Source organism: Notothenia coriiceps, unplaced genomic scaffold, assembly GCF_000735185.1.
Source record: "Notothenia coriiceps isolate Sejong01 unplaced genomic scaffold, NC01 NC01_scaffold00009379, whole genome shotgun sequence".
NCBI classification, from domain to species: Eukaryota; Metazoa; Chordata; class Actinopteri; order Perciformes; family Nototheniidae; genus Notothenia; species Notothenia coriiceps.
In genome coordinates this window covers 194701-212215 of record NW_011342080.1, presented here as the reverse complement: position 1 = coordinate 212215, position 17515 = coordinate 194701, and the positions used below count along the sequence as shown (strand labels likewise).

The 17515-nt window shown below is 39.3% G+C and overlaps 3 protein-coding genes across 4 annotated transcripts in view; 1 reads left to right on the top strand and 2 right to left on the bottom strand.

Annotated features, from left to right (window-relative positions):
• eps8l1a (EPS8 signaling adaptor L1a) overlaps positions 1 to 9725 on the top strand; it is a 13035-nt gene extending 3310 nt beyond the window's left edge. For both annotated transcript variants that reach the window (XM_010770932.1, XM_010770933.1), the window contains exons 2-15: positions 1740 to 1844; positions 3105 to 3227; positions 3368 to 3426; positions 3644 to 3785; positions 4767 to 4855; positions 4950 to 5024; positions 5101 to 5249; positions 5329 to 5538; positions 6005 to 6113; positions 6213 to 6353; positions 6438 to 6582; positions 6834 to 6996; positions 8000 to 8132; positions 8613 to 9725. In XM_010770932.1, coding sequence (XP_010769234.1) covers positions 1740 to 1844; positions 3105 to 3227; positions 3368 to 3426; positions 3644 to 3785; positions 4767 to 4855; positions 4950 to 5024; positions 5101 to 5249; positions 5329 to 5538; positions 6005 to 6113; positions 6213 to 6353; positions 6438 to 6582; positions 6834 to 6996; positions 8000 to 8132; positions 8613 to 8678 — 1709 coding nt within the window. In that variant the 3' untranslated portion in view covers positions 8679 to 9725. The remainder of the gene's footprint in view (positions 1 to 1739; positions 1845 to 3104; positions 3228 to 3367; positions 3427 to 3643; positions 3786 to 4766; positions 4856 to 4949; positions 5025 to 5100; positions 5250 to 5328; positions 5539 to 6004; positions 6114 to 6212; positions 6354 to 6437; positions 6583 to 6833; positions 6997 to 7999; positions 8133 to 8612) is intronic.
• A 344-nt stretch (positions 9726 to 10069) lies between these two features.
• On the bottom strand, positions 10070 to 13741 carry nme4 (NME/NM23 nucleoside diphosphate kinase 4). Its single transcript, XM_010770928.1, has 5 exons — positions 13555 to 13741; positions 11971 to 12101; positions 11795 to 11896; positions 11464 to 11576; positions 10070 to 10859 (listed from the first exon to the last, which is right to left on the bottom strand). Exons 1-5 carry the CDS (start codon positions 13697 to 13699, stop codon positions 10739 to 10741), a joined length of 612 nt encoding a protein of 203 aa, XP_010769230.1. The 5' UTR covers positions 13700 to 13741; the 3' UTR covers positions 10070 to 10738.
• A 550-nt stretch (positions 13742 to 14291) lies between these two features.
• Positions 14292 to 17515, bottom strand: part of xpo6 (exportin 6) — a 22088-nt gene continuing 18864 nt past the window's right edge. Inside the window, exons 19-20 of the mRNA XM_010770937.1 lie at positions 15758 to 15988; positions 14292 to 15362 (exon numbers count right to left, since the gene is read on the bottom strand). Coding sequence (XP_010769239.1) covers positions 15261 to 15362; positions 15758 to 15988 — 333 coding nt within the window. The 3' untranslated portion in view covers positions 14292 to 15260. The remainder of the gene's footprint in view (positions 15363 to 15757; positions 15989 to 17515) is intronic.

Here is a 17515-nt window from a genome sequence, read left to right as displayed (position 1 = left end):
AACTTTTGTTATCATAATTGAAAAAAATGACTCTAAACAAGGTTAAAGTCAACATAGAAAAGTCAGCTGCAAATAAATGTTATTTTGTTCTTGAGTAATTGACCCTGGATCCTCTGAGCAACAGGGCATCTAGCCTGAAGACAAGTGACCCATAACAGGGACAGGCTGTACAAATATGCCCACACCCCATCAGTTTATTTTTTCGGCTGACTGTAACCATCATAAAGTCAAGAGAAGATCTGAAGCACCCAGAGGAAGTGTTTGGAATAGTCTGGTGTGTGCTTCCCACCAAACCCCCACAAGTTGCATGTCCTGTTAAAACAAGATATAGAAATACATTTCTTGCAAACAAACTTAGGTCATACGGTGGCCCTGAAGTGCAAGTCAAAACAACATTTACTTACTATTTACATACTACTATTGATGTTAAAATGTATAATTATATGTCATATTTGAACTATAATCTGAATCTGTAAAGTAACTAAAGCTTTAAGATAATAAATAATAAATGCAGTGGAATAAAAGTAACATTTTGGTTTTCAAAAACGTAGGAGTAGAAGTACATACACATTCAACGTAAATACTCACGTTAAGTACTTGAGTAAATGTACTTTTTTAAATTTTGCCCATTGTGACTCTCTCCGGTATGCAGGGCCAACAGGAAACATCAGAAGCACGGAGCAGAAAATATAGTGATTGCGGTCGTGTTCCCATGTCTCCTCTACAATCGACCTCTTTGTTGTTGAGTTCGACCACCTGTTTAAGACCTCTCAGAGCTGTGCCACAGTTAATCATCAGGACAGATGCAGGGATGCTTTGAGTCTGACCCGAATCAACCAGTCGGTGTCACTGTTCACCTACAGCACAGCTCTCCCTCACTAATCTTCCCTGCTCTGTATCCAGAAATAACATGCAGTATCTAAGTTCCTGTAGCCTGCAAGTTGATTAAAATAGGATGGATTGATTCCTTGATTACTTAAATGTTCAGAAAAAAAAACACTTTGTCTAGCTAAAGTTGCGTTTAATCTAGGTGTGTTTACTCAATGAAAAAAGCATATCAGAAACTAGCTATTAAGCATGTATATATTTATGTTTTGCCAACATCCTTTTCAACACCTTCCAACATATTATTTAAAACGTTTTTCTTCCTGTATGTTGTCTGGAAGATTTTAGGAAAGAAAATCCAGCAGTTTAACCACATTGTTTCAGATATTTCTTACCAAAACAACTATTTTATTCACTGTATTTATGTGTAATTAATTAGTGATTTCACTCAGCCAATGTGAGCATTTAGAGAAAAGAAAATTGCAAGACTTACATAAGAAATTGTTTAATTATTGATTGCGATTGGTAGTTGGCCATAAAGGGAAGCAACGTTAAAATCAAATGATTTAAACTACAAGTTAAATCTTACATTTCTTTTTATTCACACATTTTAATTTGAGCTTTTAAAAACCCTGAGCCTTATGTCGGCTTGGTCTCAAACGAAACCTGATGAATTTGTGGAGGTGGGGAGTTTGAGGAAGTCTGCATTACATCTCTGGAATGGCATGTGTTGCAGATCACTATAGCCCCACAAGCCACAGGCAGTTGTTGATAGAAATGCCTGTCAGGAGCTCACAGAGATGCAGAACGAAGAATGGGAGGGAGTGTGTGTGTGTGTGAATCAGAGGTGAGTGAAACAGATTAACTACGAAAAGAAAGTCAGACTTGCTTTTCTTGTTTCTGCATTTCTCAAGAAGGTGGGACGTGCTCGTGTAAACAGCCAGGCTCAGTGTTCATACAACTCAGCCCAAGGATTGGTCTTCGTGCCCTGGATTTAAACACTCAAACCGCACTAAAAGGTACAGTGATGTATCTAGGATTTATGTGTTGACTCTGTGCGTACAGTGTGTGTGTGTGTGTGTGTGTGTGTGTGTGTATGAGTGTTTTTGAGGAGCAGATACACTTCACGTGAAGGACAGCTCGTGTCAGTAATATGTTGCTCAGAAGACACTTTTTAAGTTGCTTCACTTTTTAAGCTGCTTCACTTCATCCTGATACTTTGGAATATGTCATACTTTTTCAGTGCAGTGTGCATTTTTTTTGACAACCACAGTTATTATGCAGTATTGACTGCTACATAAGTATGGTGGAGATAAGCAAAGGAGATGTCAAAGCTACAATCTGTTTGCAGAAACTTGTGATAAACTTTTATATCAGCTGGTTCAGTCTTTTTAATCAAGTTTTGGTGGTTGTGTCATCTGCATACCATGCATCTGATGACAGTGGTTTTTCCTGTCGTGTGCAAGTGTCACTTAAATTAAACGTAGGAGAAGGAATACTCGGCATTCTTACTATCAGCTTTAGGAATGTGACAATAATTAAACTCTCATTCATCATTTTATTTTACAATATTCAGATAAAAGTCCAAATGAAAATGTTAATCAAAGTTTCTCAAAGACTTATAAAAGTACATATTGTCGCATTAGGAGGAAATAAGTTGTATGTAAAACATCACATACCAAGCTGAAATACCAGTAAACACTTATCTAAAAATCTGGTGACACTTTCAATGACGCCCCTGTTTATAATGTTTTTTTAACATAGATAAAGTGCTACCTAATCTGCTTGTAGCACTGTATTAGCTATGACTCTTGAATGTTAATAATACTTAATAAAATAATTTTCAAAATCCAAAACATTTCAAAGACTTAAGAATAATATGATTTCATAACTGCCACTGACATTTTCTTGCAAGCAAGTGTCTATAATGCATCATAAACATACATATATTTAGTTATAATCTGTGTATAGCACCGTTTGATTATACAGGTAAAGTAGAATTGTTTTATCTGCAGTTAATTTAATGTTTAGCATTTTACCAGTTTCAGGTGCAAAAAGTCGAGTCAAATGGAGAACTCAATTTCTTGTACGACCAGTTAAATAGAATAATAAATGTCACGTTTTGTATGATCTTGCACAGATTTAATACACATTTTTTAAGATTACTTAAAGACAGTCAACCTGGGCATCTTAGAAAGTGTTACTAACATTTTTTTAATGATAGCACTTTAACAGTGTCCCCTATTGAATGTCTGACTTTACTCCATCTGCATTCACAGACCAACAGATGTCTAAATCACCGCCTCCGGTGGCCCCTCGGAACCACTCAGGGGTCCGAGTGATGATGATCCCCGGAGATCAGCCTCCTGCTGTCCTGCCCGTCTACAGTGATTTTGGCAAAGGTATTTTTAACTGTCTAATGTGTATGTATATGTTTATTCTCAGCATATGTTATACTGCTGATTGTCATCAACAATAAACAGCATGTTAGGTGTCTGTTGCATGTCTAAGTTTGCTTTAATGGCTTTGTTCTTATCCTCAGTGAATGGTGCCAGTGGGGAGTCCAATTATACATCTCTATTGAATGCAGAGAGGGAATTGGTATGTGATCGCATAATTAAATTAAGATTTGTAATATTTAACAGTAGTTAAAAATGCAGTTAAGAAATTAATAGATATATTTCAGCGTTTTTGTATGTTGTTAAACTCACCAATATCTTCTTAAATGACCAGTCGTATGAACTGTTAACTAATTTTAGGTCCTTCTGAAGTTCGCTTTGTTAAATGGCAAAAAAAAAATACAGTGTTTTTTCTGCAGGAGATTATGAACCACTGCTTTGACGATGTGGAGCGGTTCATGACTCGCCTGCAGCAGACCGCTGAGGCCCAGAGTGTTCTCAACCAGAGGGGGAAGACGAACAGGAGCAGAAAGAGCAAGAAGAAGAAGGACGGCCAAGATGGTGAGAGTTGTACTGCAGTCACGGTTCAACCAGGATGGTCAGAGTTGAAGAAATACCCTGCTTAAAAACGTTTAGCATAGACAATCCATCTGAGTCTTGAGAAACAAACCTAAATGATAATATTAAGACTTTTCAGATGTTTAATGAAGGTTTAAGTAATTGTAGATCAGAAGGCAGAGGAGGAAATATTTGGGGTGCTTAGCTGGAGATTTTTTGAATGTGGTTTGGGGCTGCAGAAGAAGAGTTAAACTCGGGAACTGTTCACTATTTACACGCTAAAGCAGGTCAATTGGCAAAGTGCCAAAAAGTCCTTCCGGGATTTCTGAAAATTCTTGCCTGCAGCAATCACGCAGAAGTGACATCACAAAGAAGTTACTGTGGCTCGAGCCAAGTGAATCCAGGAGACATTAAGAAGCGCCAATAAAACAATATTGTTTATTTAACAAGTTATCATCAGGGCTGTTTCCACTGTCCCATGAAGATTAATCATAAAAACAAGAACGTTTTGTATTCAACGTTGCGCAATATAAATAGTTAATTAGTTTGACTATGAATTGAAATGTTGTCCGTCCATCTGTGTTTTCTCTGTGTTGTCCCGGCAACATGACCAGGGTGTTTCCAAGTGCATGATGGGATAGGTGTGACCCTCGATAAGAATAGGCAAATAAACGTATCAATGTGTTACTAATGAAATAAAGTGTTATTAGTCACTCGCTTAGCTTTGTAGGGAGTACTTGCTGGAACAAGCGCTCCACACCTTTACTTCAGAACTTAATTTGACTTTTAACATTATTTATTTCCTAAAAATGCCATTTAAATTACAAATGGCTGCTTGCTAATTGTTCTAGATAATTAAATATACTTGACCACTACTGAGAGCAACATGTACAATTTGAAAATGCACCGTAAAACAACAGTGATCATGGTACAGCTGTGTTTCATGTGTCCTGTTAAGCTGTGACTGTGCTCCTCTGTCTACAGATGATTTGTTGACCCTGAAAGCTTTGCCTCCATCAGAGGAAGAGTTTGTGGACATCTTTCAGAAAATCAAGTACTCCCTCTGTCTGCTGGTGAGATTAAACTAATCATATTTGAGCACTTAGTGACTCTGGTAATGCACAAGTGAATTCTACTGTAAATAACATGAATTGCTGGTTTACGCAGGACCGTCTCAAGTCATCCATCACACAGCCTAATGCTCCAGAGCTGCTCCATCCCATCTTTTTGCCTCTCGGACTGGTGAGTCTTTCTAATGTTTCATCTAATAGCTTCTCTCCCTCTTTGATATTGACTGAAGCCACTCTCTCTTTCACAGATGGTAAAAACCACTGGAGGGCCGGCGTTAGGAGCATCTGTGATCAGTCCTGCTATGACCAGCGGGGCTGTTTCACTGATCCAGGATCATCTGACTGAAGAGGAAAAGGAGATGTGGACTTCATTAGGACCCAACTGGACTTCCCCCTGGTCCGTGTGTTCGTGTATGTTTATAAATCTTAGTTTGAGAGTGTTGCTTTAACAAGAGTCTTCTCACCCTTTTCCCCAGTTCACACCTCAGCGTGTCCGTTCCTCCGTACTCACCTGTGTTCCTGGATGGGTGGCAGCCTCAGGCCTATGACTCGACCGGCCAGTTATTCAAGGATCCCATCGAGTCGCAGCACAAGCAAGATGCTTTCAGTGAAAGTAGGGGAGGGCACAGTCTGCAGGAGAGAGCTCGGCAGACAGCGGAGGGCCCGGGCGAATACAGTTATGACGGGTAAGTATTAGCACATAGAACAAAAAACTCAAAACCAACATCTTCAAAATGCTTTTTTCCCCCTGTTCCTGTCCATTCCCCCCATGCCATAACTCATCCCTGTCATACTGCTTTCTGAAGTTTCTTTGTTTTTCCTCTAAATTACCTCATTCAGAAACTTCTGTTTGCAGCATGAAATGTTTTTGTAGAGTGTCTTTGAGTGCATAAGAAAGCACTACGGATTAATTGAACAGTTTATTGCCTAATAAAACCAGCGTGTAAACAATAAAGTAGAGGTTAACTCAATGATACACAAAATAGATTACTGATATCCACTTGAAGCTGAGCTGTGGGATTTCTAGCCTTTGCAGATAATGTAGATGCTCACAAACCTACATAACACACTACAGGAAAGGGGAAATCCCCAGGAGAATAATAGGGCCTCTCTTATTTGATTACAAACGTTGGAAAATCTTTTATGTTTCAGAGAAGAAAATGGGCTCCCGCCAGAGGGGGAGAGGCATTTCTGCTGCAGCTATGACTTCGTGGCTAGAAACAGCAGTGAGCTCTCTGTGCTGCAAGGAGAAACACTAGAGGTACACTTCCAAAATTAGACGCTAAGGGTTAGTGACCCAGCCGTGAAAGTAGATACATTCTTGGAAAGGATCATATAACTTGACAGATGTTTCTCGCAGGTCATCGAGTCATCGAAGAGGTGGTGGAAGTGTCGGAATCGCTTTGACCAGATCGGATTTGTCCCCTTTAACATCCTGGAGCCCCTGTCTGCTCTGAACCACAAAGGCAGAGCCAGCCCAGTGTTACGCTCAGAGTCAAAGGTACAGACACACCACTCATGAGTTTTCAAACACAGTGGCTCTTTGTCTCACAGTTTTTATTCATTACTCCTTTTTCCACAACAGAAGACAGCCCTTACCCCTCGGACAAAGTACTTCTCATATGCTGCACCGAGCCCATCTGGGACAAGTCCCACCCCTACAAGCCCAATGAGACCCCATAGCATGGTTTTACCCTCTACAACAATGCAGGGAGAAGACCATGACCGAGGTAACAAGACCACACATATAAGACAAGGCATATCACGTGTACAAACATAAGAGAGTTCACAAACCTATGGGATCAAAGGAGCTTCTTAGACATTACAAGTAAGGGGACTTGTGGGTTATCTGTCACCACTTTTTTTTTTTTTCAGACTCTCTAAATACGCACTTTTAGTTTTTTTCAGAGGAGGGTTAGGGTTAGATTGAAAATAGATAACCCACAAGTACCTAAGTAAGTTTTGTGATTTGTACTTGCAGTGATGCTAATGAATGACGAGCTCATGCAGAGGTTAGCTGAGAAGCGAGGCCCTATCCGTTCGCTGACGCTCCCCCGCTCAGCGGACTCCTCCACCCCCCTGAACTACCACTCACCTGCCGCAGAGGTGGAGGCCTGGCTCATCGCCAAGGGCTTCAGTCAGCAGTGAGTGTGGAGGAAACTAGAGCTCAGACAAAAGATACACACTCAGAACAGCAATAAACCTGCAAGCACATTTGTTTTACAAAATCCATCCAGTCCTATTGTGCTGGTGCATTAGTCCTAAATGTAAACTAAATTGTTAACAAGCTTTTTATGTTCTTTGTAATGTGTTAGGTTTAACGGCCAAGATGCAGTTACTGATAAAATGATCATTACTCACCCTGCGTTATCTTAAAGCTTGAGATAGTTTTGTGTATTGAAAAGTAAGGGTCGATTGATTTGCATGTGTTTGGGAAGGGCACACAACTGGATAATGAGATGTGGATTACAGCACATTATAGCTAGTTAGTTCACAGTAGATGCATGCTAGCAAAAAAGTTTCCTTTAATAATTTTTACAGGCTGAGTTATTAACATACAACAGGTTATTTTGGGGTTAGGTATTACTTTAAAGAAATATCACAAACCATCCTGTTAAAGACTGGCTGTGTGCCTAACTCAATCATCCCATGCAGAATTGTATCACTAAAGATACATGGAAGTAATTGACTTCACTATACCAGGACATCTAAAATACGAAGTGGATTTTGGTCAAGTGGACTGGCTGCTTTGGCTTTCTTGTACAGTATTGGACACTTTGGTGCTTTAAGATCAATTAAGAGAATTAAATCAAAGTTGTTTCCACAGTTTGTTGCATTATATTGTACATGTAGCTTTTCAGGAACACACTTTGATTTAGTTTACTGCACAACAGCGTCCTCTACTGTCAAAACCTCCTCCCTGCCGATGTTTGTGTGTTGCCATTTAACTGTGAACCGAGTCAGCTATAGGAGGACATTCAGAACAGTTGGGGGCAGTGATAACAAAATAATAAAGAAGTGAATCTTATTGTTATAACTGCTTAAATTATTCTATATGCCAAAGTAACTTATATCCAGATTATAGCTGAACTTTGACAATGAAAGCTCTCACAACACTGATTTTCTTATTCGTTCCTCCTCTCTTAGGACAGTTCAGATTCTGGGCATTTTAAACGGAGCGCAGCTTTTCTCCCTGAATAAGGAGGAGCTGTGCACCGTGTCATCAGAGGAGGGAGTGAGAGTCTACAGCCAGATCATGGTGCAGAAGTCCCTACTCGAGGTTTGTCCACTTTTTGTGTTGGTTCAGTTTGTTTGGATATGCGTGGGTTGATTTGTCCTGCGTCATATGTTATGCACACTTATCTCAATATAAAACGCATTGTTACTGAACTACATTGACTTAAGATTAGTTACCTTTCACTTTAAAAAACGATGAAATTAATCCTAGTTCCAACAGACCGGACAAGTCAACAGTTGCAGGTAGGTAGATTTAGCAGAGCCTTTTTTGTTCTTGGTCTGGTACCAAAGTTATTTCATAATGTTTGTCATATGGGGTGTATTTCAATTTGGCCTCCGCTGCACAAACATTGATTTTAGATATGGCCGAATAGGATCGGTATTTGAAAACAGAAGTCATTGTCAAATGTAGGTTTTAAATGAATGTGCTGAAACAGTTGAGAAGCTTCTTTTGAAACCTGTCAATATAAAGTTTGCTGGATATCTTTTCTTTTAATCACATTTTATCTTGTGTCCATCTCAGGATGTGCGCAAATCCACAGAACTAGAGACAGCGATGGAGAAGCAGAAGATGAGGATTAACCTGTAATGAGAGAGTGGTTTAAGGGGACAGATGTGGTATCAAACGGACAGATGTGGTATCAAACATCGATGGAGAACTGTAAGATTGCACAGCTGGATGCACAGTGGTGTTTTATATACATGCTGTCTATCATGAGCTACAGATTCAACAAAAGCAAGCTGTGTTATTATCTTACATCTAATAACATGATTCAAAATGGGACTAATTTAGATGTTCTTCTTACCATAGTTATATAAAAAGGTTATGTGAAAAAAAAAGGTTTATGACTTTAAAAAAAGTGAGATGTTTGATTGATTCAGTTTTTATTCCCTGCACATCCATATGTGTTTACAATTTAGCTATCTGCAGAAAGATTAAACATTCAATACATTATTTAATGACTATTTCTAATATATTTTAAGGAGACTCAAATGTTTTTAAATATTTGTTTTTCATTGTGACTTCAGATTCAGAGCATATCATGATCATAAGGTAGCACACAGTAACATAAGGGACACATTACTGTCATCATAGTGGCTTGAAATTAAACTTTAATTATGTGTATTTTTGTATTTTATCTAGGAATGTATTGAAACCTTTCTTTACATATTGTGTTAAATAACAAAACAATCTTCTTTTGAGGAGTTTAGATAATATTTCACAGCAATGTAACAGACAGAAGTGGTTGTTTTCAGCTGGAAGAAGAATTAAAGAAGTGGCGCTGAAGATGTCGACATGTATAACCTCTGAGTCATTTATTGTTTAATAAAAGCAGGTGGAGGTAAATCATCATGTTGCTTCAGTACAGATAAACACTGACAGAACCAGCATATTTGACATTCACCTGAGGTCAAATGTAAACAGAGATGATTTGATTTTATCTTTTTCCTTGAGGTAGGAGGATTACGTCACAATTTCCGATACACAAATGTCCTCGATCAACATTAAGTATTTGAGGACATAATTCAAGTAATCACTTAGCTAAAACGTTTTTGGTGAGATAATACTCACCAAACAACACTACTAAATATTTAATAAACAACAAAAAAAGTACATTACATTTAACTTATTATACTTACTTCCTTATTAAAGGTGGGGTAGGTCATTTTGGAGAAACCAGCTCGAGTGCGCTAGAATTTGAAAATACACAGCCGGAAGAAATCTGCCACTTCCTTACAGAGCCCCTCCCCCAACACGCACATGACCAATGAGGGCACGAGATAAGTTTGTACACAGATGGAAGGCTGACAGGCAGGTAGGCCATCCAGTTATTTTAGCCGGGCCGGCTCAGATGATTGGTCGTGCTTTTTACAGTAGCACGGCTTCCACAGATGACATTTTTTTATGGGTTTTTTGTCAAAGCACTTAAGATATTCATTGCTATCGGGATGTTAAGAGCATTCCATGGAATATAACAAAAATTGTATCTCGAGCCGGTTTCTCAAACTTACCTACCCCACCACCCATATTTATTATAACATTATGGTTTTGTTAAAATACGTCAAATATTTTCTTCAATGTTTTGAAATGGTGTTTTTTTTCTCTGGCTGCTATTTAAAAGTTAATGCAATAGTCTGCCTCAGGTATTCAACAGCTACAGGAAAAACAATCTTATATCCTTACAGTTTGGAAGAAAAATAACATGTCAAATAAGATCTGACTTTTACATACATTTGATTTCTTTAGATTGATTGTTGATGTAAAACCTGCCACACACAATACTTTTCAGTTATATATCACATATTTAGCCACTAATAACTTCAAGTTTAATTAAGTTAAGAGCATGGCTCCACACTGCACCTCAATGTTTCCCACATATTGATAACATTTCCATCTGCTGCAAGAGACAGAATGACGATTACATACACACATCTCTCCCTACGATTACTGTTTAATGAAAGCTTGATAAGTAAAAAACCTCAGCCACACATGTTTCAACACATTTTTTTGTGACTGTAAGTGCACTTCCTGAGGTAAATTAAATCTTAGTAACACTGGATATGCCTCATTTTTTCAATCACAGGCGGCAGACCTGAGCAGCAGGAGAGGACGTAGCATTACTGATTTTCATCCGGCTCTCGGCGTCTTTACACCTCACAGGTCAGGGTCTGGTCAAAGCAATCCCAGTTCAGAAGCTCCTTTTTCTGAAACCACAGCTGGATCTCCCTCTGTGCCCCCTCAGGAGAATCACTGGCATGAACCACGTTCCTTTAAATGAACACATGTCATTATTCTACCTCAAAGACAGAGGAAATCACATGCAAAATCTGGGAGAAGGCAGTCTCATAAAGCTGTTTCTTTTATGAACAAACAATAATAATAATAATAATAATAATACATTACATTTATAAAGCGCTTTTCCTGGTGCTCAAAGTGCCCAATACACTTAATATCAAATATTTGACAGTTACAAGAAGGTGTTGTGCTAATACACAAAGAATATGCAACAAAGTCAAACCAATACAAATGTTATAAAGTGAAAATAAAATCACAGAAAAACAATTTGAAAAAAGTAGGTATTTAAAAAGAGATTTTAAAGACCACACAGCCCTAATCTCTTCAGATAGGTCACTCGAAACAATTAGGATCCCAGAATGCGATAGCTCTTTTTCCTTTTGTGATTGTATCTGGACCTTTTAACCACCAGGAGTGATAACACCTAAAGATTCCAGGGTGCAGTAAGGGACAATAAGAGGTTTGATACAAAACAACTTGGGTGGAGGCCTCTCAGGGCTTTGTAAGTAATGAGGAAAATCAATTCTAAAAGCAACTTGAAGTAGAATAATGAGATCAATTGCTTATCAATCGTTACCTGCTGATATGGGAGCTGAAATCTCCTCTGATAGTGCCCGCCTGGGCCTCCAATGGGTTAGTATGACCCACCATTGTACGCGATGCCTGGACTACTTTGTACCCTTCCCACACCTAAACAACAATAAAACAACATGCACACACAACGAGATATTCAACACTAAAACAAGAAATATTGTGCACACATAAACATGATTTTCTATCAATCATGACCTAAAACACACCTTTAAAGTATGTCATCTAATGAAAAGTAGGAAATGACTCAATAAAGAAACGGAAATATTGTAAAATACAGCTGTATCCCACAGGAAAGCAAACAGAAGAGCCCTCACCATGACAACAACAGGTCCGGAGGTCATGTATTCCTGCAGCCTGGGGTAGAAAGGCTTAGTCCTCAGTTCACAGTAGTGCTGAGACAGCAGATCATCAGATACCTTCACAACACAGACAGCTACAGTTAGAAATGTAAAACAATAAAGGCAAAAACATTAATGTCACATTAATATACCTGCAACATTTTCAGGCCAACCAGCTTGAAGCCCCGCTGCTCAAACCGCTGCATTATCTGTCCAACAAGACGGCGCTGAACACCATCTGGCTTCACAGCTATAAGAGTCCGCTCCCTCACATCTGGAACACCTGGAGGACAGACAGAAGATTACCACCTAGTTATAAAGTCCTATGTTTAAAATCATACTTATGTACACAGTGGTGGAAGGTAACAAAGCACACTTACTCTTACTCTTGTTTTATTTAAGTAAAATGTCTTGGTATTTGTCCTTTAACTGAACATTTATATTCATGCTACTGTATACTTCTACTCCACATTTTGGAAGCCAATATTTTACTTTTTACTCAACTGCAAATATGTTGTAGTTTCAAGATACTACAGAGATAATTAGCTAATATAAAACATTTACTAATACATAAACATTCACCTAATTTTATAGTTTAGAATATCTTGCTGCAGTATATCAATTATTTAAATTAAGGACCACCTTTACCAGCTGTGATAAATGAAATAATGATACCAACACAGTAAATATCTAAATTGTTGATTCATTAATGAGTATGTGTTGCTATTTGGGCAAAGCCTGGGACTTTTAACAATATACCGTAATGTATACATTGATTAATTTAGATTTAGATTAACATTATGAATATACAAAGTAACTATAGGAACTACAAAGATGATACATAAAAGTAGTAAAAAGTAACATTCACCCCCAAAAACTAGTGGAGCAGAAGTAAAAAGAACCATCAATTGTGATTACCAAAGTAAAGCACTGGAAAACAACCTCAAAATTGAACTTTAGTACAGTCATCCTTAGCCCACTGACCCTCACACACTGCCAATATTAGAAACTGACAGGGAAGGACACACATATTTACTCAAAGTTATCAGGGTAAAATTCACTAAACAAACACACACACAAACTTCTCCATGTAAGCCGAAGGAAATAAGATATTATTGAATGTTTCTTAGATGGTTGGTTGAAAAACACTGCAACACCACGTAGCGAATGAATGACTGCATGCGATCAATTACACAAGTGACGTGGACGTGACCCTCCACGAGAGCAACTAAACATGAGCGAGGTTTCCTTCTGAGAAAGGTTTCGGGTGTCGCAGGGCCTGGACTTCACCGTACTGCACTTTGGGATTTACCCAGAATACGCACAGGTGTAGGTGCTTTTACACACACTGTAGGTGATTTTGTGTAGCACACTGCGGATAAAACCTAATTCCAGGTCATGACCCCTTGAGGTTGGCAAGCGAATCAGTTTCAGATTTCAACACCACCGGTAAGTTTGGATCAAATAACAGATGCAACTCGGGGTTAAAGTCTGTTTGACTCGATGCCACTCATGTTAACAATGATCTATTATTTAAATGATGTTGAAGTCATTGTTACATTCTCACAACAGAGGTTTTTGGAGTAAATCAGTCAATTTATTAAATACTGAAAGATCCCGTGCAAAAAAAGAGAAACGGTTGCACATTCTAAGAGAGTAAAACAAGAGAAAAATGTAAAAAAAAGAAGCTAAATTGACAGTCTTACTGACCAGATGATATACATTCAGTGACTTACCTGATTTGCTCCCAGCAGCTCTGTGTCCCCCGAGCAGCGCAGAGGCGAACCCAGCTGACAGCAGACTTTTAGTGACATCTTGATTCCCTAAACAACACCGTTGTTGGAGAAGTCTCTTAAAAATGCAGCGCTGCAACATGATCATGTTTTGTCAATCTCCAGAGAGAGAAAAGTCAACTCTCCTCAATCAAAAACTCACGAGTCACCCCCCTGTCCGCCAGCCTCCCCCTGACAGTCGCTCTCACAGGAACACATTAACTCCAGTGATGCCAGACGTGAGACTACTGTTTATCTTATTTATGTCAAGAAAAAGAAAAAAACGCTTGTTCAAATGTCGCTCATTTGATTTAAAAATAAACAACTTCGATGTCTACATCTACAGCATTATTTAAACCTTTAAAGCTAAACGTTAAGCTTTTTATTTAGTTTGATTGACTTGCAAGAAACCAATAAAAAAAAAACTTTTTTTAAAACTCAAAATCTGACGGATTCTACATTTCAAATAATGCATTTCAAAACTCAGAAATAGTTGTGTAGCATAATGTGAAAATACTCCAGTAAGTACCTCCATATTTTCACTCAAGTGAATGTACTTAGTTACATTCCACCACTGCTTTAAAGCCACAGAAAACATTAAACATTTTTAATTCCCAATAATTATAGTCATCCTGAGTTTGAATGGTGAAAAAAAAGGACAAACAGTGCAAAGCTTCAAGAAATAATCTTCAGTCTCAACGTTTAGACAACGTGCCTTTATATACAGTGATGGCACAAACTGCTGACCTGACCTCTCTGCCTAAATATACCCTGTCACCCCTTAAAAATAAAAAGGGCTCCGGGAGGATAACTAATGGGGTTTAAAGGGAACACAAATAAATCCATTAGTTCATATCCCCTTGTATGGATCAAGTCACATGACCAGAACTAACTTTCTGAATATTTGAGCAGTGTTCTTAATTTTTTAGGTACACCTAAAATTAAAGTGGAAAAGATAATCAGTAGTTGGAAAATGTTAAGTCAACAGGGATTTTCAAAAGATTCCATTGACAAGTGTAAAGCAAAACATTGTAAACATACAGGAAAGTCTTGAATCTCTTAATACAACCATTATTCTCACCATCAGTACTGTTTCAACACTTGCAAATCAATCAATACCTGAGTTTTACTAAAAAAGCACTTTATTAATCAAGCAGATTCTCTTTTTCAGAATGGAATGATATGAAATATCTTAAGTTGAGAGTCCGTCTCCTTTGGAGATGAAAAAAATCGAAGGCATAATGAATAAGCAGACATTTTTAAAAAACTCAAAATGAGTCGAAAGTGCTCAGTCCCAGCCGGCTTTGTCGCGGGGCGTGGGAGAGAAGGCCTTGCTCAGACTGCTCCGGGGTCTGGACTGAAGCCAACTGCCGACCAGGTTTACATTTCTTGCCAAATTATCATTGGCAAACCATGAGGAGGGCGCTGCTTTAAAAAAAAATAAAAAGAAAGAAAAAAGACATCGCCAACCTACTAAAGTAGAGATCAGAGAGAAACATCAGCAGCATCTTCAACCTCTGATTACTCAACAACACGCTGCGTGTGGCTCCTCCCCCTCACTCTGAGAGGGCGGAGCAAAGCTGCATTGGAGAAGGAGTCAGCAAAGTGGTCAGCACAGGCAGTCCTTGAAGATCATAGTTGATGTGTGGAGTGGTGGATCAGTCATTGTGCTATAGCTTGATGGTGCCAGTGGGCAGGCTACTGTTACACAGTCTGTAGTAGCGCAGGTCGTTCACCAGCCGCTGCACGCTTTGAGTGAACGAAGGCAAGTCCTGGAAAGAGGAGAGAAAAGAGGAAATACATGTCAATCTAGACAGGAGTTGTTTAGAGGGCAGAAAACCACATTGAAAGCAGCAACTACTCCCACGACTACAGGACAAACAAACCAATACCTGTACGGGAATACCAAGAAACAAAGTGACACTTTTGTGATACTATAGCCAAGAAGATTCTCACAAGCGATACAACAGATTAAAGATTAGAAGTATTTGAGATGGCTATCATGAGCCAGTCAGAAACAGGGAGACAGAATAAGCCTCAGTGAGAGACAAAGGTTGTATAAATGCTACTGTATGCCTCTCCATGTGCCATGTTGTCAAAGCTGTCTTGCCTCATAATAAACCTACCAGTGGGTTAAAACAAATATTAATACGACTGTTATTCTCACCCGTTCAAGCTTGAAGTTGCGTGCGAGAACAGAGCGCTGGCTGGCGTCCACACCCTGGCAGCCGTTGAGGAACTCTGGCATGAAGGCCGAGAAGAAGGCATCGAAGTCGACACAGGCCATGTTGTAAATAGCCACGGTGATTTCCTCCTGAAGAAGGTCGTGACTTTTATGGAGAAGTACCTGCACTAGCACGTTGATGAAGTGGAAGAGCATGGAGGTCCGGAAAAGCTTCTGAAGTACAATAAAAACAAAGTGATGACATTAGAGTCTATACATGCGTTATAAGCATTCAAACACGGTGTGTGGATGAGGGGAGGTGTTGTGCTAATAACAGGTGAATCCTTTCATTAAGGACATATTATGTGAGAGACAAATGGTTCAAAACAATCCCTAGAAAAGTAACTACAGGGAAGAGAACATAGTATAAAGTAATCTAGGTGCTGCCATCTGTTCTTAGTTGTCCTACAGCAGGGCTATTCAACTGGCGGCCCGCGGGACACATCCGGCCCTGGGGTGATATTTACCGGCCCTTTGAGTATAATGTTAAAGGTCCCATGTCATGCTTTTCTGGTTATTACCCGTCCCCTTCTGTGTTATGAAGGTTTTTCTGCATGTAAACGGTCTGCAGAGTCACAAACCCTCAAAGTACACCCTGTAGCGAGTAAAACTCTAACACAGAGTGTACCTCCCCAAAACGTCTCGTTGGAGATACGTCATTGTCCATTTGATTCTTCCAGGTACGCATGATGTCAACCGTACCCGGAACGAAATGGACCAATCCGCGGAGCCGTTACGTTAAGCCCCCGCTGATTGGTCCAAATTGACCAATCCACGGACTTCCTCACACACACACTCAGTGCAGGCAGCTCTGCTGATCTCTCCTCCCTGGCTGCAGGCTGATAACAGACAGTTGGGATCGCGGCGAAATTCTCTCTGCAGACCCATTCTCACAGCGTTTATCAACCTTTTTTTTCTCCTTTTTCTTATATCAAGCCACACTTATTGTTTTTACTTCAGCTGTGTCTTTGTGTGTGCTCAGGGTGAGTTTGGCTGTGTGTCGCTAAACAAGGAAACAACACCTCCACGGAGCTCAGCGCGATTCACAACGTCCCGACCAATCAGAGCACACTGTGCTCACAGGGAGGGTGGGGGTTGGAGCTACTGGAGCTACAACGAGCCGTTAAAGGCAGAGAGTGAAATTCAGTGAATACACGTAGTTTAGAGATGCTGTATGAGAAACCAATGTGAGTTTGGAAAATTGCACAATATAAATCTATTCTAGTAGACCTCAACAATGGAAGTATGATCAGTGGAAATGGCCATGACATGGGACCTTTAAATTATAGTGCCTTGATTCCAGAGAGGGTGTTAAATGTAGAGATGGGGGGATGACATTGTCTGAAAACTTCGGCGGGCTCGGGTTTCGAACCCACCTACTAGCTACTGTAGTGACAACTGACAACATTGATTGCATCTCTGCGTGAATGATTAGATAATTTCTCCTAAATCAAATGAAATGATGTTGACGGTTAGATTAGCTTCACATGTAGGCCTAGTGAGTTCTGAACTTGCCATTTAGATCTCTAAAGGCTTTGGGGCTATGTTGTTTGATTTAATGAAACACAATATATGCACTCCACTTCGCTCTTGTAGTATTTACTGTATCTGAAGCTCTTAATATGATTGCTCATATTTCAAGCCATCTTTTTCCCGGCCCCTTGCTTTGGATCATTTTCATCAACCGGCCCCCATTCCAAA

Coding starts and splice junctions, on each gene's coding strand:
- nme4 (XM_010770928.1), bottom strand. CDS start 13,699: ATGATCATGTTGCAGCGCTGCATTTTTAAGAGACTTCTCCAACAACGG. Junction 11,897..11,970: donor TTGGCCTGAAAATGTTGCAG/GTATATTAATGT, acceptor TGTGTTGTGAAG/GTATCTGATGATCTGCTGTC. Junction 11,577..11,794: donor CCGGACCTGTTGTTGTCATG/GTGAGGGCTCTT, acceptor ATTGTTGTTTAG/GTGTGGGAAGGGTACAAAGT.